The sequence below is a fragment of the Cherax quadricarinatus genome, chromosome 2 (genome assembly GCF_038502225.1).
Source record: "Cherax quadricarinatus isolate ZL_2023a chromosome 2, ASM3850222v1, whole genome shotgun sequence".
Lineage (NCBI taxonomy): Eukaryota > Metazoa > Arthropoda > Malacostraca > Decapoda > Parastacidae > Cherax > Cherax quadricarinatus.
In genome coordinates, this window is record NC_091293.1 from 76133058 (window position 1) to 76158272 (window position 25215).

The window sequence follows — 25215 nt, forward strand, 5'->3', positions numbered from 1 at the left end:
GTAGGTAAAATGAAAGGGGGTAAGGCAGCTGGGATTGATGGGATAAAGATAGAAATGTTAAAAGCAGGTGGGGATATAGTTTTGGAGTGGTTGGTGCAATTATTTAATAAATGTATGGAAGAGGGTAAGGTACCTAGGGATTGGCAGAGAGCATGCATAGTTCCTTTGTATAAAGGCAAAGGGGATAAAAGAGAGTGCAAAAATTATAGGGGGATAAGTCTGTTGAGTATACCTGGTAAAGTGTATGGTAGAGTTATAATTGAAAGAATTAAGAGTAAGACGGAGAATAGGATAGCAGATGAACAAGGAGGCTTTAGGAAAGGTAGGGGGTGTGTGGACCAGGTGTTTACAGTGAAACATATAAGTGAACAGTATTTAGATAAGGCTAAAGAGGTCTTTGTGGCATTTATGGATTTGGAAAAGGCGTATGACAGGGTGGATAGGGGGGCAATGTGGCAGATGTTGAAAGTGTATGGTGTAGGAGGTAGGTTACTGAAAGCAGTGAAGAGTTTTTACGAGGATAGTGAGGCTCAAGTTAGAGTATGTAGGAAAGAGGGAAATTTTTTCCCAGTAAAAGTAGGCCTTAGACAAGGATGTGTGATGTCACCGTGGTTGTTTAATATATTTATAGATGGGGTTGTAAGAGAAGTAAATGCGAGGGTCTTGGCAAGAGGCATGGAGTTAAAAGATAAAGAATCACACACAAAGTGCGAGTTGTCACAGCTGCTCTTTGCTGATGACACTGTGCTCTTGGGAGATTCTGAAGAGAAGTTGCAGAGATTGGTGGATGAATTTGGTAGGGTGTGCAAAAGAAGAAAATTAAAGGTGAATACAGGAAAGAGTAAGGTTATGAGGATAACAAAAAGATTAGGTGATGAAAGATTGGATATCAGATTGGAGGGAGAGAGTATGGAGGAGGTGAACGTATTCAGATATTTGGGAGTGGACGTGTCAGCGGATGGGTCTATGAAAGATGAGGTGAATCATAGAATTGATGAGGGAAAAAGAGTGAGTGGTGCACTTAGGAGTCTGTGGAGACAAAGAACTTTGTCCTTGGAGGCAAAGAGGGGAATGTATGAGAGTATAGTTTTACCAACGCTCTTATATGGGTGTGAAGTGTGGGTGATGAATGTTGCACCGAGGAGAAGGCTGGAGGCAGTGGAGATGTCATGTCTGAGGGCAATGTGTGGTGTGAATATAATGCAGAGAATTCGTAGTTTGGAAGTTAGGAGGAGGTGCGGGATTACCAAAACTGTTGTCCAGAGGGCTGAGGAAGGGTTCTTGAGGTGGTTCGGACATGTAGAGAGAATGGAGCGAAACAGAATGACTTCAAGAGTGTATCAGTCTGTAGTGGAAGGAAGGCGGGGTAGGGGTCGGCCTAGGAAAGGTTGGAGGGAGGGGGTAAAGGTTTTGTGTGCGAGGGGCTTGGACTTCCAGCAGGCATGCGTGAGCGTGTTTGATAGGAGTGAATGGAGACAAATGATTTTTAATACTTGACGTGCTGTTGGAGTGTGAGCAAAGTAACATTTATGAAGGGATTCAGGGAAACCGGCAGGCCGGACTTGAGTCCTGGAGATGGGAAGTACAGTGCCTGCACTCTGAAGGAGGGGTGTTAATGTTGCAGTTTAAAAACTGTAGTGTAAAGCACCCTTCTGGCAAGACAGTGATGGAGTGAATGATGGTGAAAGTTTTTCTTTTTCGGGCCACCCTGCCTTGGTGGGAATCGGCCAGTGTGATAATAAAAAAAAAAAAATATGTTCGAGCATGTGTATAATAGCATCATTAGTATTTTTATTAGGCCTGAATCCAAACTGGCAGGGGTTGAGTATGTTTTGGGAGATGAGGTAGGAGTAGATTCGTCTATGAATTAATTTTTCGAAGATTTTTGAGAGAGGGTGTAATTTGGATATTGGCCTATAGTTATTCAACTCTGTTTGGTCTCCTCCTTTATGGATGGGGGTGACCCTTGCTATTTTGAGAACTGTAGGGAAGGTGGAGGATTCAATGGATTTGTTAAAGAGTGTTGCAATGATTGGTGATAGCACTTGTGACACTTTTTTGTATATAAAGGGTGGTAAGGTATTTAAATCTCCTGCCTAGTTTTTTAGTGTGTTGATAATAAGAGAGACTTCGTATGGGTTAGTCGAAGCTAGGAACAGTGTGTTCGGGTAGTTGCCAGTGAGGTAGTCATTTTGTGGGGTATCTGAGCTTGGGATTTTATTGGCAAGGTTTTGTCCTATAGTGGAGAAGAAATCATTGAGTCTGTTTGCTGTTTCTGTTGGTGGGAGTTGGGGTTTATCTGATTTTGCTAATTTTATTTCGCTATTTCGTGATATCTTTTTTGTTCCTAGAATTTCTGATAGGGTTTTCCAGGTCTTTTTTATATCACCTCGTAAGTTGGATAATCTGTTCTCATAATATAATTTTTTTGCCATTCTTATCAGGCTGGTTAGGATTGACGAGTAACGTTTTGTTTGGTCTCTGGTTATGTGACCCATTCTGCACTGTTTTTCATATCGGTGTTTTGTATTTATGGATTTGAGAATGCTGGGTGTTAGCCAGGGACTGTTCTAATTGATGAATTGATATAACACCCAAAATGTGAATGATACATAGCATCTTGGTACAATAGTTCCTCATACATGTAAGATTGTAGCTGTTTCCTAGGCAACACATGTGAAGAATGTGCAGACTAAAGATAACAAGATGAAATGGAAAGACAGAATGCAACTAAATACATACAACAATAATGATAATAAGTATGTATATGCAGAGAAGCAGGATATGAGATACACAAATCAGATATGCATAATTTCCTATTATTCACAGGCAGAATATGCAAGGTGAACACGTGAGAATACCACAGTAGGTACTGTCATGCAATTTTGCCAGACCCAAAAGAATAAAGAATAAAGATTTTATTTCTTCGCAAAAGTTGCAATGTGTAATTACAATTTTGGTTTGTTAAGTACAAAGAAAGCCAATATCAAAAGAGCTGCAATTTCTATACAAAATATTATTTCAAAATTATAAGCATGTGTATTGATGGGTATTTTTATTAAAATAAATCTGATATGCAATTTTAAAATTCATGCCAAAAGTAATTTTATTCATCATCAACAAACCACATTCATGCTGTGATATGCCAACTCATTTTTGCACTAATATACTAATATAGTAAAACCTCCACCAGAAATAAGTCATGATGTTTGATTTTATTGGGTTATCCTATTTTTATTAACATATCGGTTACCATATTCTATAAATGTAAAAAATCACATGTAGTGAACCTACTTACATTGTACCACTATTTTATCTACCCTTACCTCACCTACAGTATTTGTGCCAGGGGATCTACTACCTAGAGTATACCTGGAGAGGGTTTCGGGGGTCAACGCCCCCACGGCCCGGTCTGTGACCAGGCCTGATCAACCAGGGCCTGATCAACCAGGATGTTACTTATGGCAGCAGCACGTAAACAGATGTACGAACCACAGCCCTGGCTGATCAGGCACTGACTTTAGGTGCCAAGGGTCTATTTTTTTTTTTTTTTTTTTTTTTTTACACAGGGTTTGACAAGGTTAAGGATCCCTAGCTTTATTGACAGCTATTTACAGGTTAAGGATTCCTAACTTTATTGGCAAGCTAAGAGCTGTTACCTACATCAGCTCATTTGAAAGCATTTTTATTGTTATGAGACATACAAGTAGGGAACAGGATGAAGTTGGAGCCATCTGTGGGCCAGTATTTTCATTTGATCAACTGACTTTATCTCGTTGACATCATTATGCTGTACGAATGTGTTCCATACTCGAGTCATCCTGGGTATGTATGATCTCAGATGGAGTGATGTTCTGGAGAAGGGTACAGCCAGAGTGAAGTTGCTGCTTTCTGCCCGTCTTGTGGCATAAAAGCTCGTTTCACGCTGTCCTCGAAGTGGATCCAAGTGTGGTATTTTGACAATATTGCCTTGTACATAACAGTAAGGCCACCCACATCCCTCCTATGTTGAAGGCTCTGCTGAAATGACAGATCTATCCAGGATGGGTCCAGGCGAGAGATGAGACGTCTTGCTCTGTTCTCTACTCTGTCAAGCAGTCGCAGATGAGAGGGGGGGCAGGCAAACCAAGAAAGTGGAGCATACTCAAGGTGTGAGCGTACTTGTGCCTCGTACAGGATCTTGCAACCCCTACTGTCAAGCAGATGCGAGATACGGCAAAGTGCTGTAAGCTTCCTGGCTGCCTTGTTTGCAAGATTTACAACATGGTCCTTCATGGTTAGTTTGGAGTCAAATTTCACCCCAAGGATATCAACTTCTCCAGATGCCAACATCCTCCCATTCATCCTTACTACTGCATCAGCAATATTGGCAATCCCCCTTATACATGCTGGGAGGCAGGTGAATAGTCTTAGGCCCCTTAGGCTGAGTGGCTTAGGCTCTCCCTACATACTAGCTTAAGTGACTTGGCTTAATTTACAAAACTTAGATCAACTCCTCTTAGGTTAGCAAATAAGCCACTAAGCATGAAGCAACTAACCAGGAAGCTGTGTAGACAAAGCTGGAGAATGCTGGCTTGGCTGTGGGTTAGCGTACCATAGGCCTCCATGCGGGTCACACACTGTCTGCCTGGCTTGGTAGAAATGATCACCCTATATCTGTGTAATCTTCACAATCAGGCATATAATTAACCATTTCTGGGTCCACAGGCCCTCTCAGAGACTTGTTCTCAAGGTCCCCAAAATTTAAAAAAAAAAAAAAAAAAAAAAAATTATTTTTTCTTATGAAAAGATAGAGAATCTTTTCCCGATCATAATGACACCAAAAGTATGAAATTTGATGGAAAACTTACAGAATTATGTTCTCGCACAGTTAGCGGTCTCGACGATGTTTATGCATCAGCGATTTTGCCCACTTTGAGCCCTATTTTCGGCCAATTCCAATGTACTAGTCGACAAAAATCATAACTATTTCGCTAGAACTCCATTTTTTCTATCGAATGAGTACAAGAAACCACCAATTTACCGATTTCAACTATCCAATATAGTGGTCAGAATTTAGCAATTTTGCCAATTTCATGCAAATTTCAAAAGATGCCAATTTCCAAATAGAATCCAAAATAAACAAGAAAGACACTCCTGGCACTAAAATAACATTTCCTCTGTTCATCAGTCACATTCCCAGGCTCCTCTTACATTTTTTTTGCTTTCCACTTTGAATTTTTATTCTCACAAAAAAAATAAGATTTACTGATGTGGAGACTACTGCATTAGTGTAGAAATGGTATAAATAATATAGGCGCACGTGTAAAAGAATATTAGACTCACCAGTTGACGTGTATTGGACGCTTAGCATGATTTGTTTAATTTTGAACCTTGGTAAAAATCAAACATTTCTGTTACTTTGAGCTCAATTTCAAGGTACTTTTCATTGTAAAACCAGTCAAAATCATCTCAATTTCTGTAATATGTCTTCCATTCTATCCAATGAGACCAGGAAAACTAGAATACACCAATAAATACCATACGAAAATATAGTGCAAAGTCTTTGTTTTAATCCAAAAACATGGTCAGTTTTTTTTTTTCATTACGCACTATTTGCTGCAGGATTTTTTTATACTGTGCACACTGACCACATAGACCCATTCTTTCATATATAGGTCTACCAGCTTTCTCTCACTAGATTTGAAGGCGCTAGAATTTATGCGTACTAGTACGTCATGGACACTGGTGCGTAAGCCGTACTAGTACGTCCAAAACCCTGAAAGGGTTAAGAGAGTCTTGTAGGATAGCCCAGGCCTGCCTGTTGAGTCTGCTATGCCTAACAGTAAACCGAGAGAGAGAGGCCTCTAGCTGGCAGTTCACATGCCATAGGGGCTCTGGTGGCCTGGTGGTTAACGCTCTCGCTTCACACGGCGAGGGCCTGGGTTCGATTCCCAGCCAGAGTAGAAACATTGGACATGTTTCTTTCCACCTGTTGTCTATGTTCCCCATCAGTAAAATGGGTACCTGGGTGTTAGTCGACTGGTGTGGGTCGCATCCTGGGACACTGACCTAATTTGCCCGAAATGCGGAGCATAACAAGGGACTTTCTATATAGTAGTATGTCATTGTTATCAGCTAGGACTGTATACCCTGTACATGTACTTGTAGTAAAATAAAGATATTATTATTATTATTATGTGAGGGACTCGTGACGTCACAGATACAAGGGGCTTTTGGCATGTACACTCAACTATTATATTCCATTGCACAACTAAGTATAATGTCAAAATAAATTATTATTATTATTATTATTATTATTATTATTATAATGTAGTGGTCTTTGAAAGCGAAATCTACTGACATTATCACTCTCAGATTCTTTATCCAGTGGACCCCGCATAACGCTATTAATCCGTTCCTGAGAGCTCAATGTTATGCGAAATTATCGTTATGCGAATTAATTTTCCCCATAAGAAATAATGGAAATCAAATTAATCCGTGCAAGACACCAAAAAGTATGAAAAAAAAATTTTTTACCACATGAAATATTAATTTTAATACACACAAACTTAAGAAAACATGCACAGTTACATGACACTTACCTTTATTGAAGATGTGGTGATGATTGATGGGATGGGAGGAGGGGAGACTTGATGGTTTTAGTGTTTAGAAGGGGAATCCCCTTCCATTAGGACTTGAGGTGCCAAGTCTTTTCCGGGATTGCTTCCCTTCTTCTTTTAATGCCACTAGGACCAGCTTCAGAGTCACTGGACTTCTGTCGCACAACATATCTGTCCATAGTGGCCTGTACCTCTCATTCCTTTATGACTTTTCTAAAGTGTTTCACAACAGTGTCAGTGTAATAGTCACCAGCACGGCTTGCAATAGCTGTCTGAGGGTGATTTTCATCAATGAAGGTTTGCACTTCAAGCCACTTTGCACAGATTTCCTTAATCTTTGAAGTAGGCAACTTCTTCAATTTCTCTCTCCCCTCCTCCGAAGCAGTTTCCTCAGGTGTGGCCTCTTGCTGTTGAAGTTGATCTAGCAGCTCATCAGTGGTTAGTTCTTCACTGTCCTCCTCCACCAACTCTTCCACATCCTCCCCACTAACCTCCAACCCCAAGGACTTTCCCAATGCCACAATTGATTCCTCAACTGGCATACTCCTCTCAGGGTTAGCCTCAAATCCTTCAAAATCCCTTTGGTCTACACATTCTGGCCACAGTTTCTTCCAAGCAGAGTTCAAGGTCCTCTTAGTCACTCCCTCCCAAGCCTTACCTATAAGGTTTACACAATTGAGGATATTAAAGTGATCTCTCCAAAACTCTCTTAGAGTCAATTGAGTTTCTGAGGTCACTACAAAGCACCTTTCAAACAGAGCTTTTGTGTACAGTTTTTTGAAGTTTGCAATAACCTGCTGGTCCATGGGCTGCAGGAGAGGAGTGGTATTAGGAGGCAAAAACTTCACCTTAATGAAGCTCATGTCCCCACAAAGTCGCTCTGCCAAGTCTGTAGGATGACCAGGGGCATTGTATAACACCAGAAGGCACTTAAGGTCTAATTTCTTTTCAGTTAGGTAATCTTTCACATTGGGAGCAAATGCTTGGTGTAACCAGTCATAGAAAAAGTCCCTAGTGACCCATGCCTTACTGTTTGCCCTCCACAGCACACACAAATTAGCCTTGAGGATATTCTTTTGCCTAAACGCTATGGGAGTTTCAGAGTGATACACTAATAAAGGCTTCACTTTGCAATCACCACTAGCATTGGCACAGATTAACAGAGTAAGCCTGTCTTTCATAGGCTTATATCCTGGGAGTCCCTTTTCCTCCTGAGTAATGTAGGTCCTGCTTGGCATTTTCTTCCAAAACAGGCCTGTTTCATCACAATTAAACACTTGTTCAGGTTTCAGTCCTTCACTGTCTATGTACTCCTTGAATTCCTGCACATATTTTTCAGTTGCTTTGTGGTCCGAACTTGCAGCCTCACCATGCCTTATCACACTATGTATGCCCCTACGCCTCTTAAATCTCTCAAACCAACCTTTGCTGGTCTTAAATTCACTCGCATCACAACTAGTTGCAGGCATTTTTCTAATTAAATCCTCGTGCAACTTCCTAGCCTTTTCACTTATGATCGCTTGAGAGATGCTATCGCCTGCTATCTGTTTTTCGTTTATCCACACCAATAACAGTCTCTCAACATCTTCTATCACCTGCGATCTCTGTTTCGAAAGCACAGTTAAACCTTTGGCAAGAAGAGCTTTCTTGATTGCCGTTCTCTTGGACACAATAGTAGCTATGGTTGATTGGGGTTTACTATACAACCTGGCCAGCTCGGAGACACGCACTCCACTTTCATACTTAGCAATGATCTCTTTCTTCATCTCCATAGTAATTCTCACCCTTATTCCTGTAGGGTTGGCACTAGAAGCTTTCTTGGGGCCCATGGTCACTTATTTTTCAGGTGAAATCACTATAAAAAGGCTGTAATAATACGAAATGTTCCGATTGTATGCTTGAATGTTACCGCGGAGGCTGGCTTGTAAACAATGCCACTGGCAGAACAAGTGAGGCTGGCTCAGGCCGCATGGACGCGTCTCGGAATTTTTTAGCGCTATGCGAGGCAAAATTTTAGCGATAAAATGTATCGCTATGCGGATTTAATGCTATGCAATGCCAATGTTATGCGGGGGGCCACCGTATTAGCTTTTCACTCTATTGTGTGGCTGGAATTTGTTTAATACCCTGATATAATTTTAATTTCCTCATGTTTTGCATATCTGAGTAGTTGAAATTTCTCTTCATTGAACTTCATATTATTTTCTGCAGCCCATTTAAGGATTTGGTTAATGTCCACCCGGAGTCTTGCAGCATCTTTAACAGAGGACACTGTCATGCAAATTTGGGTGCTGAGCAAGTTACACTGCTATTACTTGCATCACGTTTATTTATGTCTTATATCTACAAACACTCCTAGGTAGTAGGTTGGTAGACAGCACAGCCCAGGGAGGTACAGTAGACCCCCGCATACCGTTGGCATCACATAATGCTTAATCCGCATACCGCTCGCTTTTATCGCAAAAATTTTGCCTCGCATACCGCTCAAAAACCCGCTCACCGCTGTTCGTCCGAGACGCGTCCAATGTGCGCCCATAGCCAGCGTCACATGTGCCGCCGGTGGCATTGTTTACCAGCCAGCCTCCGCGGTAACATCCAAGCATACAATCGGAACATTTCGTATTATTACAGTGTTTTTGGTGATTTTATCTGCAAAATAAGTGACCATGGGCCCCAAGAAAGCTTCTAGTGCCAACCCTACAGCAATAAGGGTGAGAATTACTATAGAGATGAAGAAAGAGATCATTGATAAGTATGAAAGTGGAGTGCATGTCGCCGACCTGGCCAGGTTGTACAAGAAACCCCAATCAACCATCGCTACTATTGTGGGCAACAGAAAGGCAATCAAGGAAGCTGTTCTTGCCAAAGGTTTAACTGTGTTTTCGAAACAGAGATCGCAAGTGATGGAAGATGTTGAGAGACTCTTATTGGTGTGGATAAATGAAAAACAGCTAGCAGGAGATAGCGTCTCTCAAGTGATCATAAGCGAAAAGGCTAGGAAGTTGCATGAGGATTTAATTAAAAAAATGCCTGCAACTAGTGATGATTTGAGTGAATTTAAGGCCAGCAAAGGTTGGTTTGAGAGATTTAAGAGGCGTAGTGGCATACATAGTGTGATAAGGCATGGTGAGGCTGCCAGTTCGGACAACAAAGCAGCTGAAAAATATGTGCAGGAATTCAAGGAGTACATAGACAGTGAAGGACTGAAACCTGAACAAGTGTTTAATTGTGATGAATAGGCCTGTTTTGGAAGAAAATGCCAAGCAGGACCTACATTACTCAGGAGGAAAAGGCACTCCCAGGACATAAGCCTATGAAAGACTGGCTTACTTTGTTGATGTGGTCCAATGCTACTGGTGATTGCAAAGTGAAGCCTTTATTAGTGTATCACTCTGAAACTCCCAGACCGTTCAGGCAAAAGAATGTCCTCAAGGAGAATTTGTGTGTGCTGTGGAGGGCAAACAGTAAGGCATGGGTCACTAGGGACTTTTTCTATGACTGGTTACACCATGCATTTGCCCCCAATGTGAAAGATTACCTAACTGAAAAGAAATTAGAACTTAAGTGCCTCCTGGTGTTAGACAATGCCCCTGGTCATCCTACAGACGTGGCAGAGCGACTTTATGGGGACATGAAATTCATTAAGGTGAAGTTTTTGCCTCCTAATACCACTCCTCTCCTGCAGCCCATGAACCAGCAGGTTATTGCAAACTTCAAAAAACTGTACACAAAAGCTCTGTTTGAAAGGTGCTTTGTAGTGACCTCAGAAACTCAACTGACTAAGAGAGTTTTGGAGAGAGCACTTTAATATCCTAAATTGTGTAAACCTTATAGGTAAGGCTTGGGAGGAAGTGACTAAGAGGACCTTGAACTCTGCTTGGAAGAAACTGTGGCCAGAATGTGTAGACAAAAGGGATTTTGAAGGGTTTGAGGCTAACCCTGAGAGGATTATGCCAGTTGAGGAATCCATTGTGGCATTGGGAAAGTCCTTGGGGTTGGAGGTTAGTGGGGAGGATGTGGAAGAGTTGGTGGAGGAGGACAATGAAGAACTAACCACTGATGAGCTGATTGATCAACTTCAACAGCAAGAGGCCATACCTGAGGAAACTGGTTCAGAGGAGGGGAGAGAGAAATTGAAGAAGTTGCCTACTACAAAGATTAAGGAAATCTGTGCAATGTGGCTGAAAGTGCAAACCTTTATGGATGAGAATCACCCTCACACAGCTATTGCAAGCCGTGCTGGTGATTATTACACTGACAATGTTGTGAAACACTTTAGGGAAGTCATAAAGGAACGAGAGGTACAGGCCACTATGGACAGATATGTTGTGCGAAAGAAGTCCAGTGACTCTGAAGCTGGTCCTAGTGGCATTAAAAGAAGAAGGGAAGTAACCCCAGAAAAGGACTCGACACCTCAAGTCTTAATGGAAGGGGATTCCCCTTCTAAACACTAACACTCTCTCTCCCCTCCTCCCATCCCATCAATCATCACCAGATCTTCCATAAAAGTAAGTGTCATGTAATTGTGCATGCCTTTTTCAGTTTGTGTGTATTAAAATTAACATTTCATGTGGTAAAAATTTTTTTTTTCATACTTTTGGGTGTCTTGCACGGATTAATCTGATTTCCATTATTTCTTATGGGGAAAATTCATTCGCATACCGATCATTTCGCATAACAATGAGCCCTCTTGCACGGATTAAAATCGCTATGCGGGGGTCCATTGTACTACCATCCTGCCAAGTGAGCGTAAAATGGAAATCTGTAATTGTTTTTCATGACGGTAGGATTGTTGGGGTCTTTTTTCTGTCTCATAAACATGCAAGATTTCAGGTACATCTTGCTACTTCTATTTACACTTAGGTCACACTACACATGCATGTACAAGCATATATATACATACCCCTCTGGGTTTTCTTCTATTTTCTTTCTAGTTCTTGTTCTTGTTTATTTCCTCTTATCTCCATGGGAAAGTGGAACAGAATTCTTCCTCCGTAAGCCATGGGTGTCGTAAGAGGCGACTAAAATGCTGGGAGCAAGAGGCTAGTAACCCTTTCTCCTGTATATATTACTAAATTTGAAAGGAGAAACTTTCGTTTTTCCTTTTGGGCCACCCCACCTCGGTGGGATACGGCTGGTACATTGAAAGAAGAAGATCTACAAACACTGTATAGCACTTGGCCTGGAATTTTTGGGTTATCCTAGGTAATTTACATTATGTATAATAAATATACTTATGAGTACATGTGAGAGACAGAGATATAGATAGAGAAATAAATAGACAGAGATACAGACAGATAGAGATATAGACAGACAGAGATATAGACAGACAGATACAGACAGAGACAGCCAAAGCCAGCCAGCCAGCCAAATACATAAGTACATAAGAAAGAAGGAACACTGCAGAAGTCCTACTGGCCCATGCAAGGCAGGTTCATGTTACCCTCCAGCTTAGACCAAAGACCCACCTAGTCAGGTCACATCCACTGAAGGAAGGAGCATGGCATCTGACCTAGTAGCACAAGCTAGTCAGGTCCAACTCACACCCACCCACACTCACTCATGTACTTATCTAACCTATTTTTACTTTCCTCTTAAAATTTGAGTGTTAATATTACATGACATCAGTGAATCACTGGTGTTTGCCACACTATTTGCTCTAGCTGGAGCTCAACTGAATTGGTGCTCCCGTAAGGTACTAAGGGGTCACCGATTTTTTTTATACTGTGCACACTAGACTGGAGAATACACTAGACCTCATCTTCACTAACAATGATGATCTAAAACGAAATGACACCATATCAAAAACAATAAACTCAGATCACAACATAATTGAGGTTCAGACATGTATGCGCGGAGCCCCAGACCGACAAAATATGATCAGTCACGAGGGAGCCTTCACCAAATTCAACTTCAATAACAAGAACATAAAGTGGGACCAAGTAAACCAAGTCCTAAATGACATAAGTTGGGAAGATAGACTAAGCAACACAGATCCCAACTTATGCCTAGAACAGATTAACTTGGTGGCACTCGATGTATGCTCAAGGCTTATTCCTTCAAGAAAAAGGAGGAGTAGATGTAAAATAGAAAGAGACAAGTGCTCCCTTTACAGGCGACGGGAAAGAATAACAGAGCGGATAAAAAAGGCCAATATATCTGAAATGCGCAGGGAGACACTGGTCAGAGAAATAGCAAACATCAAACTTAAGCTAAAGGAATCTTACAGGAGTCAGGAATTGCGGGAAGAACTAAAAGCCATAAATGAAAATTGAATGAAACCCAAAGTATTTCTTTTCTTATGCCAAATCAAAGTCGAGAACAACATCCAGTATTGGGCCCCTACTTAAACAAGATGGGTCCTACACAGATGACAGCAAGGAAATGAGTGAGCTACTCAAGTCCCAATATGATTCAGTTTTTAGCAAGCCACTAACCAGACTGAGAGTCAAAGATCTAAATGAATTTTTTGAGAGAGAGCCACAGAATTTGGTAAACACAAGCCTATCAGATGTTATCCTGACGCCAAATGACTTCAAACAGGCGATAAATGACATGCCCATGCAATATGCCCCAGGGTCAGACTCATGGAACTCCGTGTTCATCAAGAACTGCAAGAAGCCCCTATCATGTGCTTTTACCATCCTATGGAGAGGGAACATGGACACAGGGGTGGTCCAACAGTTACTAAAAACAACAAACATAGCCCCACTCCACAAAGGGGGCAGTAAAGCAAAAGCAAAGAACTACAGACCGATACCACTAACATCACATATCATAAAAATCTTCGAAAGGGTCCTAAGAAGCAAGATCGCCACCCACCCATCTAGATACCCATCAATTACACAACCCATGACAACATGGGTTTAGAGCAGGTCGCTCTTGTCTGTCTCAACTACTGGATCACTACGACAAGGTCCTAGATACACGAGAAGACAAAAAGAATGCAGATGTAATATATACAGACTTTGCAAAAGCCTTCGACAAGTGTGACCATGGCATAATAGCACACAAAATGCGTGCTAAAGGAATAACAAGAAAAGTTGGTAGATGGCTCTATAATTTCCTCACAAACAGAACACAAAGAGTAGTAGTCAACAGAGTAAAGTCCGAGGCAGCTACGGTGAAAAGCTCTGTTCCACAAGGCACAGTACTCGCTCCCATCTTGTTTCTCATCCTCATATCTGACATAGACAAGGATGTCAGCCACAGCACCGTGTCTTCCTTTGCAGATGACACCCGAATCTGCATGACAGTGTCTTCCATTGCAGACACTGCAAGGCTCTAGGCGGACATCAACCAAATCTTTCAATGGGCTGCAGAAAACAATATGAAGTTCATTGATGGGAAATTTCAATTACTCTGATATGGTAAACATGAGGAAATTAAAACTTCATCAGAGTACAAAACAAATTCCGGCCACAAAATAGAGCGAAAAACCAACGTCAAAGATCTGGGAGTGATCATGTCGGAGGATCTCACCTTCAAGGTCCATAACATTATATCGACCGCATCTACTAGAAAAATGACAGGATGGATAATGAGAACCCTCAAAACTAGGCATGCCAAGCCCATGATGACACTCTTCAGGTTGCTTGTTCTATCTAGGCTGGAATATTGTTGCACACTAACAGCACCTTTCAAGACAGGTGAAATTGCTGACCTACAAAATGTACAGAGAACCTTCATGGCACGTATAACGGAGATAAAACACCTCAATTACTGGAAGCACTGGAAGTTCCTGAACCTGTACTCCCTAGAATGCAGGCGGGAGAGATACGTGATTATATATATACACCTAGTACCGAACTTGCACACGAAAATCACTCACAATGAAAGCAAAAGACTTGGCAGATGATGCAACATCCCCCCAATGAAAAGCAGGGGTGTCACTAGCACGTTAAGAGACAATACAATAAGTGTCAGGGGCCCGAGACTGTTCAACTGCCTCCCAGCATGCATAAGGGGGATTACCAATAGACCCCTGGCTGTCTTCAAGCAGGCACTGGACAAGCACCTAAAGTCAGTACCTGACCAGCCGGGCTGTGGCTCATACGTTGCATTGTGTGCAGCCAGCAGTAACAGCCTGGTTGATCAGGCTCTGATCCACCATGAGGCCTGGTCACAGACCAGGCCACAGGGGCGTTGACACCCGGAACTCCATCCAGGTAAACTCCAGGTAAACACTGAGTGCACAGACCCATTCTTTCATGTCTAGGTGACTCAGGCCTATCGCGCCAAATTTTATTTTATTTTATTATCACACTAGCCGATTCCCACCAAGGCAGGGTGGCCCGAAAAAGAAAAACTCTCACCATCATTCACTCCATCACTGTCTTGCCAGAAGGGTGCTTTACACTACAGTTTTTAAACTGCAACATTAACACCCCTCCTTCAGAGTGCAGGCACTGTACTTTCCATCTCCAGGACTCAAGTCCGGCCTGCCGGTTTCCCCGAACCCCTTCATAAATGTTACTTTGCTCACACTCCAACAGCACGTCAAGTATTAAAGACCATTTGTCTCCATTCACTCCTATCAAACACGCTCACGCATGCCTGCTGGAAGTCCAAGCCCCTCGCACACAAAACCTCCTTTACCCCCTCCCTCCAACCTTTCCTAGGCCGACCCCTACCCCGCCTTCCTTCCACTACAGACTGATACACTCTTGAAGTTATTCTGTTTCGCTCCATTCTCTCCACATGTCCGAACCACCTCAACAACCCTTCCTCAGCCCTCTGGACAACAGTTTTTGTAATCCCGCACCTCCTCCTAACTTCCAAACTACGAATTCTCTGCATTATATTCACACCACACATTGCTCTCAGACATGACATCTCCACTGCCTCCAGCCTTCTCCTCGCTGCAACATTCATCACCCATGCTTCACACCCATATAAGAGCATTGGTAAAACTATACTCTCATACATTCCCCTCTTTGCCTCCAAGGACAAAGTTCTTTGTCTCCACAGACTCCTAAGTGCACCACTCACCCTTTTCCCCTCATCAATTCTATGATTCACCTCATCTTTCATAGACCCATCCGCTGACACGTCCACTCCCAAATATCTGAATACATTCACCTCCTCCATACTCTCTCCCTCCAATCTGATATCCAATCTTTCATCACCTAATCTTTTTATCCTCATAACCTTACTCTTTCCTGTATTCACTTTCAATTTTCTTCTTTTGCACACCCTACCAAATTCATCCACCAATCTCTGCAACTTCTCTTCAGAATCTCCCAAGAGCACAGTGTCATCAGCAAAGAGCAACTGTGACAACTCCCACTTTATGTGTGATTCTTTATCTTTTAACTCCACGCCTCTTGCCAAGATTCTCGCATTTACTTCTCTTACAACCCCATCTATAAATATATTAAACAACCACGGTGACATCACACATCCTTGTCTAAGGCCTACTTTTACTGGGAAATAATTTCCCTCTTTCCTACATACTCTAACTTGAGCCTCACTATCCTTGTAAAAACTCTTCACTGCTTTCAGTAACCTACCTCCTACACCATACACCTGCAACATCTGCCACATTGCCCCCCTATCCACCCTGTCATACGCCTTTTCCAAATCCATAAATGCCACAAAGACCTCTTTAGCCTTATCTAAATACTGTTCACTAATATGTTTCACTGTAAACACTTGGTCCACACACCCCCTACCTTTCCTAAAGCCTCCTTGTTCATCTGCTATCCTATTCTCCGTCTTACTCTTAATTCTTTCAATAATAACTCTACCATACACTTTGCCAGGTATACTCAACAGACTTATCCCCCTATAATTTTTGCACTCTCTTTTATCCCCTTTGCCTTTATACAAAGGAACTATGCATGCTCTCTGCCAATCCCTAGGTACCTTACCCTCTTCCATACATTTATTAAATAATTGCACCAACCACTCCAAAACTATATCCCCACCTGCTTTTAACATTTCTATCTTTATCCCATCAATCCCGGCTGCCTTACCCCCTTTCATTTTACCTACTGCCTCACGAACTTCCCCCACACTCACAACTGGCTCTTCCTCACTCCTACAAGATGTTGTTCCTCCTTGCCCTATACATGAAATCACAGCTTCCCTATCTTCATCAACATTTAACAATTCCTCAAAATATTCCCTCCATCTTCCCAATACCTCTAACTCTCCATTTAATAACTCTCCTCTCCTATTTTTAACTGACAAATCCATTTGTTCTCTAGGCTTTCTTAACTTGTTAATCCCACTCCAAAACTTTTTCTTATTTTCAACAAAATTTGTTGATAACATCTCACCCACTCTCTCATTTGCTCTCTTTTTACATTGCTTCACCACTCTCTTAACCTCTCTCTTTTTCTCCATATACTCTTCCCTCCTTGCATCACTTGTACATTGTAAAAACTTCTCATATGCTAACTTTTTCTCCCTTACTACTCTCTTCACATCATCATTCCACCAATCGCTCCTCTTTCCTCCCGCACCCACTTTCCTGTAACCACAAACTTCTGCTGAATACTCTAACACTACATTTTTAAACCTACCTCATACCTCTTCGACCCCATTGCCTATGCTCTCATTAGCCCATCTATCCTCCAATAGCTGTTTATATCTTACCCTAACTGCCTCCTCTTTTAGTTTATAAACCTTCACCTCTCTCTTCCCTGATGCTTCTATTCTCCTTGTATCCCATCTACCTTTTACTCTCAATGTTGCTACAACTAGAAAGTGATCTGATATATCTGTGGCCCCTCTATAAACATGTACATCCTGAAGTCTACTCAACAGTCTTTTATCTACCAATACATAATCCAACAAACTACTGTCATTTCGCCCTACATCATATCTTGTATACTGTACTTATTTATCCTCTTTTTCTTAAAATATGTATTACCTATAACTAAACCCCTTTCTATACAAAGTTCAATCAAAGGGCTCCCATTATCATTTACACCTGGCACCCCAAACTTACCTACCACACCCTCTCTAAAAGTTTCTCCTACTTTAGCATTCAGGTCCCCTTCCACAATTACTCTCTCACTTGGTTCAAAGGCTCCTATACATTCCCTTAACATCTCCCAAAATCTCTCTCTCTCCTCTGCATTCCTCTCTTCTCCAGGTGCATACACGCTTATTATGACCCACTTCTCGCATCCAACCTTTACTTTAATCCACATAATTCTTGAATTTACACATTCAAATTCTCTTTTCTCCTTCCATATCTGATCATTCAACATTACTGCTACCCCTTCCTTTGCTCTAACTCTCTCAGATACTCCAGATTTAATCCCTTTATTTCCCCCCACCGAAACTCCCCTACCCCCTTCAGCTTTGTTTCGCTTAGGGCCAGGACATCCAACTTCTTTTCATTCATAACATCAGCAATCATCTGTTTCTTGTCATCCGCACTACATCCACACACATTTAAGCATCCCAGTTTTATAAAGTTTTTCTTCTTCTCTCTTTTAGTAAAAGTCTACAGGAGAAGGGGTTACTAGCCCATTGCTCCTGGCATTTTAGTCGCCTCATACGACACGCATGGCTTACGGAGGAAAGATTCTTTTCCACTTCCCCATGGACAATAGAAGAAATAGAGAGGAACAAGAGCTATTTAGAAAAAGGAGAAAAACCTAGATGTATGTATATATATATATATGCATGTGCGTGTCTGTGAAGTGTGACCAAAGTGTAAGTAGGAGTAGCAAGATATCCCTGTTATCTAGCGTTTTTATGAGACAGAAAAAGAAACCAGCAATCCTACCATCATGCAAAACAGTTACAGGTTTCTGTTTCACAGTCATCTGGCAGGACGGTAGTACTTCCCTGGGTGGTTGCTGTCTACCAACCTACTACCTACCGCGCCAAATTTGAAGGAATGAAAAATATAACACTGATCTACGTCTGGATCCCCCCGCACTTGCACGTAGATCTACGTGTGGACAGTTTAAGAGTTAATATAGAACCAAAATCTTAAGAAAAAATATATTAACTAATTTTTTTACTACAAGCCTATGAGGAAGCCAAACATGCATAGAATGATCATGGACAAAATGGATATACATTTGATGAATGAATAATTAAACAAAATAATTGTCAAAATTTTATCATAAAACATATATATGTATTATACAAGTATCACATGTGAAGAACTTACAACAGTTCCCATGACAGTGTGAAGACCCAGCAATAGTAAGTGACTTAATTTTTTTGTGGATGAGCCCTTCAATGAAAGACAATTTAGTGAATGAAGTTGCAATGAATGTGGAGGTTTGACTGAATTAACATTGCAAAATAGGAAAATATGACCCTTGCCAAATAAACCACACTGGCAAGTTCTGCTAAAAAAAGCGCACTATATGTAAATGTATGATAGCTGAATACTGCATGCATGAGTGTTAGCATGTATGATAATAGAACTTGAATCGGAGCAAAAATCAAATGCCTTAGCAAACCAATATATGACATGCTTTATTATGCAGAGTAGTGCTGCACAAAAATATTCACAAAAATACCTACCAGTGCGTACAGAGAAGAACAGTGATGAAAACTGTTGATGTAGCTAGGAACATGAAAGATTTAATAAACCAGGCTGACCAATGTAACCAGTTCTGTAAACCCATCATCTTCATTGATTCCTGAAATTTTTTAGAAAATTATAAATTTTGTTACGTTCGTTACTTTTGTACAAGAACAGATGCTTAAATTATTAATGGTAAATGTAAGAAAGGAAGAATACTGCAACAGGCCTATTGGCCCTTACTGGGCAGGTCTTTCTCAAATCCATCCCACTAACAAAAATATTTGCACAACCCATTTTCATTGCTACTACAGCAATAAGCTTTGATAACTGTTTTATCTTATGTGTATGTCTCATTTAAATCCAACTCTCTTACTCATGTACATAAACACACACTGAGACACTATTAAAGCAATGCAAAAATTATTTTTTAAATTTAAACAATAAATTATTTTACATATAACTATTTCTTGAATAGAAAACACTACTGCAAATGATATACTGTAAAATTTATATACAGAAAGAGCACTAAAAGTATATGGTGGTACCTGGAGTTTACCTGGAGAGAGTTCCGGGGGTCAACGCCCCCGCGGCCCGGTCTGTGACCAGGCCTCCTGGTGGATCAGAGCCTGATCAACCAGGCTGTTACTGCTGGCTGCACGCAAACCAACGTACTAGCCACAGCCCGGCTGATCAGGAACCGACTTTAGGTGCTTGTCCAGTGCCAGCTTGGAGACTGCCAGGGGTCTGTTGGTAATCCCCCTTATGTATGCTGGGAGGCAGTTGAACAGTCTTGGGCCCCTGACACTTATTGTATGGTCTCTTAACGTGCTTGTGACACCCCTGCTTTTCATTGGGGGGATGTTGCATCGTCTGCCAAGTCTTTTGCTTTCGTAGTGAGTGATTTTCGTGTGCAAGTTCGGTACTAGTCCCTCTAGGATTTTCCAGGTGTATATAATCATGTATCTCTCCCGCCTGCATTCCAGGGAATACAGGTTCAGGAACCTCAAGCGCTCCCAGTAATTGAGGTGTTTTATCTCCGTTATGCGCGCCGTGAAGGTTCTCTGTACATTTTCTAGGTCAGCAATTTCACCTGCCTTGAAAGGTGCTGTTAGTGTGCAGCAATATTCCAGCCTAGATAGAACAAGTGACCTGAAGAGTGTCATCATGGGCTTGGCATCCCTCGTTTTGAAGGTTCTCATTATCCATCCTGTCATTTTTCTAGCAGATGCGATCGATACAATGTTATGGTCCTTGAAGGTGAGATCCTCCGACATGATCACTCCCAGGTCTTTGACGTTGGTGTTTCGCTCAATTTTGTGGCCAGAATTTGTTTTGTACTCTGATGAAGATTTAATTTCCTCGTGTTTACCATATCTGAGTAATTGAAATTTCTCATTGTTGAACTTCATATTGTTTTCTGCAGCCCACTGAAAGATTTGGTTGATGTCCGCCTGAAGCCTTGCAGTGTCTGCAATGGAAGACACTGTCATGCAGATTCGGGTGTCATCTGCAAAGGAAGACACGGTGCTGTGGCTGACATCCTTGTCTATGTCAGATATGAGGATGAGGAACAAGATGGGAGCGAGTACTGTGCCTTGTGGAACAGAGCTTTTCACCGTGCCTGCCTCGGACTTTACTCTGTTGACTACTACTCTCTGTGTTCTGTTCGGTCTAGAACTAGACCGAGGACCCTCATACTCAGAGAAGAGTATAAATGTACTTCAGGAAAAACTCAAAATTCTCCCCTGGAGCTCTTTGAACATTTTCTTCTCATACAAGCAAGCAAAATCCCAAACTCAAACATTCAGCCAAAAGACTACCTCACTGGTAACTACCCAAATACTCTTTTAATACTCTATTTCTATAGGCCTATATCAAACTTGCCCATACTATCTAAAATTTTTGAAAAACTAATTCACAAACAAGTCTACTCCTACATAGTACAGTATCTCACAACATACTTAACCCATCAGTTTGGATTTAGACTGAAAAAAAGTACTAATGATACAATTATACATATGCATGAACTAGTCTCTCTAAGATTTTCCAGGTGTATATAATCATGTATCTCTCCCGCCTGCGTTCCTGAACCTGTACTCCCTGGAACGCAGGCGGGAGAGATACACGATTATATACACCTGGAAAATCCTAGAGGGACTAGTACTGAACTTGCACAAGAAAATCACTCACTACGAAAGCAAAAGACTTGGCAGACAATGCAACATCCCCCAATGAAAAGCAGGGGTGTCACTAGCACGTTACGAGACCATACAATAAGTGTCAGGGGCCCGAGACTGTTCAACTGCCTCCCAGCATACATAAGGGGGATTACCAACAGACCCCTGGCAGTCTTCAAGCTGGCACTGGACAAGCACCTAAAGTCGGTTCCTGACCAGCCGGGCTGTGGCTCGCACGTTGGTTTGCGTGCAGCCAGCAGTAACAGCCTGGTTGATCAGGCTCTGATCCACCAGGAGGCCTGGTCACAGACCGGGCCGCGGGGGCATTGACCCCCGGAACTCTCTCCAGGTAAACTCCAGGTAAAATATTCGACAATCAAAAACAAAATGAAATATCCCTGGGACTTTTCATAGACCTACGAAAAGATTTTGACACAGCTGACCATAACCTATTGTTCCTAAAACTTGACCATTACGGGGTCAGAGGACACTCTCTTGATGACTTAAAAACTTAGCAATATAAACCAGTATGTATACACAAATGGTGCTAACTCCACTATACAATCTGTTCTTGTTGGAGTCCCACAGGACAGTGTCCTTGGCCCACTTCTCTTTCACATCTACATAAATGACCTCCCAAATGCATCTGAACTCCTTAAACCCATTTCATTTGCAGATGACACTGCTTATGTCTTCTCTCACTCAAATCCAACTATGTATATTAACAGACACTGTAAATCACGAACTACTAAAAATATCTACTTGGATGACTACCAACAAACTTACTCTCAATATAGACAAAACCTACTTCATGCTATTTGGAAACGGAGCTTCAAATGTACAGCTAAACATACTGATAAATGGTTCACCCATTTCAAGATACACAGAGGGCAAATTTCTAAAGATATGATAAAAGATAAAGATTTTATTTCTTTGCAGTATTAAAATGTGTATTGACAATTTTGATCAGTTAAGTACAAAGAAAGCCACTATCGTGCCAGGGCATTTCGGGCAGACATATCCTAATACGAAAGCCTGTAACTGTTTTACATGATGGTAGGATTGCTGGTGTCTTATTTCTGTCTCATAAACTTGCAACATCTGCCACATAGGGGGGCAATGTGGCAGATGTTGCAAGTGTATGGTGTAGGAGGTAGGTTACTGAAAGCAGTGAAGAGTTTTTACGAGGATAGTGAGGCTCAAGTTAGAGTATGTAGGAAAGAGGGAAATTTTTTCCCAGTAAAAGTAGGCCTTAGACAAGGATGTGTGATGTCACCGTGGTTGTTTAATATATTTATAGATGGGGTTGTAAGAGAAGTAAATGCGAGGGTTTTGGCAAGAGGCGTGGAGTTAAAAGATAAAGAATCACACACAAAGTGGGAGTTGTCACAGCTGCTCTTTGCTGATGACACTGTGCTCTTGGGAGATTCTGAAGAGAAGTTGCAGAGATTGGTGGATGAATTTGGTAGGGTGTGCAAAAGAAGAAAATTAAAGGTGAATACAGGAAAGAGTAAGGTTATGAGGATAACAAAAAGATTAGGTGATGAAAGATTGAATATCAGATTGGAGGGAGAGAGTATGGAGGAGGTGAACGTATTCAGATATTTGGGAGTGGACGTGTCAGCGGATGGGTCTATGAAAGATGAGGTGAATCATAGAATTGATGAGGGAAAAAGAGTGAGTGGTGCACTTAGGAGTCTGTGGAAACAAAGAACTTTGTCCTTGGAGGCAAAGAGGGGAATGTATGAGAGTATAGTTTTACCAACGCTCTTATATGGGTGTGAAGCGTGGGTGATGAATGTTGCAGCGAGGAGAAGGCTGGAGGCAGTGGAGATGTCATGTCTGAGGGCAATGTGTGGTGTGAATATAATGCAGAGAATTCGTAGTTTGGAAGTTAGGAGGAGGTGCGGGATTACCAAAACTGTTGTCCAGAGGGCTGAGGAAGGGTTGTTGAGGTGGTTCGGACATGTAGAGAGAATGGAGCGAAACAGAATGACTTCAAGAGTGTATCAGTCTGTAGTGGAAGGAAGGCGGGGTAGGGGTCGGCCTAGGAAGGGTTGGAGGGAGGGGGTAAAGGAGGTTTTGTGTGCGAGGGGCTTGGACTTCCAGCAGGCATGCGTGAGCGTGTTTGATAGGAGTGAATGGAGACAAATGGTTTTTAATACTTGACGTGCTGTTGGAGTGTGAGCAAAGTAACATTTATGAAGGGATTCAGGGAAACCGGCAGGCCGGACTTGAGTCCTGGAGATGGGAAGTACAGTGCCTGCACTCTGAAGGAGGGGTGTTAATGTTGCAGTTTAAAAACTGTAGTGTAAAGCACCCTTCTGGCAAGACAGTGATGGAGTGAATGATGGTGAAAGTTTTTCTTTTTCGGGCCACCCTGCCTTGGTGGGAATCGGCCGGTGTGATAATAAAAAAAAAAAAAAAAAACATGCAAGATTTCAGGTACATCTTGCTACTTTTTCTTACACCTAGGTCACACTACACATACATGCACAAGCATATATACACACACCCCTCTGGGTTTTCTTCTAATTTCTTTATAGTTCTTGGTCCTATTTATTTCCTCTTGTCTCCATGGGGAAGTGGAACAGAATTCTTCCTCCATAAGCCATGCGTGTTGTAAGAGGCGACTAAAATGCCGGGAGCAAGGGGCTAGTAACCCCTTCTCTTGTTATTACACACAAGCCACTACTCCATTATTATTTGCAAAATTTCTAAACTGGAACATGCAAAGCAAAAAAAAAAAAATCTAAAACTTCCTCAAGGATATAATATCACTGACAGTTTAAATTTAATGAAAAAACAAAGTCTGGTGGCTGGGTTGGCAGAGCACTCACCTCACACACACACTGAGTTTCCCTGGTTCAATCTCCAGTATGGGTGGAAACATTAAGCATGTTTCCCCTACACCTGCTGTCCCTGTTTACCTAGCAGTAAGTAGGTAACTGGGTGTTAGTCGACTGGTGTGGGTCACATCCTGGGCAACAAGATTAAAGGACCCCAATGAAAATAAGAAAGACAGTCCTCAATGATGCACTGACTTTCTTGGGTTATCCTAGGCGGCTAACCCTCTGGGATAAAAATCTGAACAAATCTTATCTTAAAGTCCAACAATAACTATTTGTATCCATGTTTTGAGAATGTCTAATAACCAACACAGCCTGGCTCTTTTTTGGTTTTCCAGAGCTAAGAGTCCTCTAGGATTAACACAGTGGTACCTCGGGATACAATTTTTTTTTCATTCCAGAAGCTTGTTCGAGTGCTGATACTAAATGAATTTGTTCCCAAAAGGAATAATGTAAATCAGATTAATCCATTTCATACCCTCAAAAATACACTTACAAAAGCACTTACATAAATGCATTTACATAACTGTTCGAGTTTTGAGCTGTTCGTATCCCAAAGTACCACTGAACTTCAAATATTGTGTTTTTCTTCTTCAAGATTGTTCTTGACTATATTTTAATGAGATAATTAATACATGCTTAAGTTTAAAGACCTATTACAAAATGAAAAAAGAAAAAAAAATTGTAAAAGTGTCTGTTCCATGCAACAGGTGTTTGTCACAACCAGCCAATAATAGCAAAAACTTCACAATTGAAGCGGGAGTTGAGTTCTAGAGGTGGAAAGTGCAGTGCTTAAGCTCTGAAGGATGGGAGAGGATGCTGCAATTAAAGGATCATTTCAATAGTGATTCTGCACACTTCCAGCAAGGTACTGAATGAGTGATGGAGTATATGTTTTCTTCTTTGCTGGGAATAAGTCTATGTAGTAAAAATAAACAAAAATAAAAGTATCATCAGATTTTTAGAGTTTGAGGAATGGGTGGTCTGTAATGTTTAACATTCATAAAAGATGTTCTGTATTACTGTTACAGTAGTCATTCAACATAAAGTGAATGTTACTGTAATCTAAACAGATTTCATAC

At 41.5% G+C, this 25215-nt stretch overlaps 1 protein-coding gene across 5 annotated transcripts in view; it reads right to left on the reverse strand.

The window, feature by feature from the left end:
- Window positions 1-25215, reverse strand: part of Abca3 (ATP binding cassette subfamily A member 3) — a 705605-nt gene that overhangs the window by 347006 nt on the left and 333384 nt on the right. For all 5 annotated transcript variants that reach the window (XM_070088958.1, XM_070088966.1, XM_070088973.1 and 2 more), the window contains one exon: window positions 19104-19222. In XM_070088958.1, coding sequence (XP_069945059.1) covers window positions 19104-19222 — 119 coding nt within the window. The remainder of the gene's footprint in view (window positions 1-19103; window positions 19223-25215) is intronic.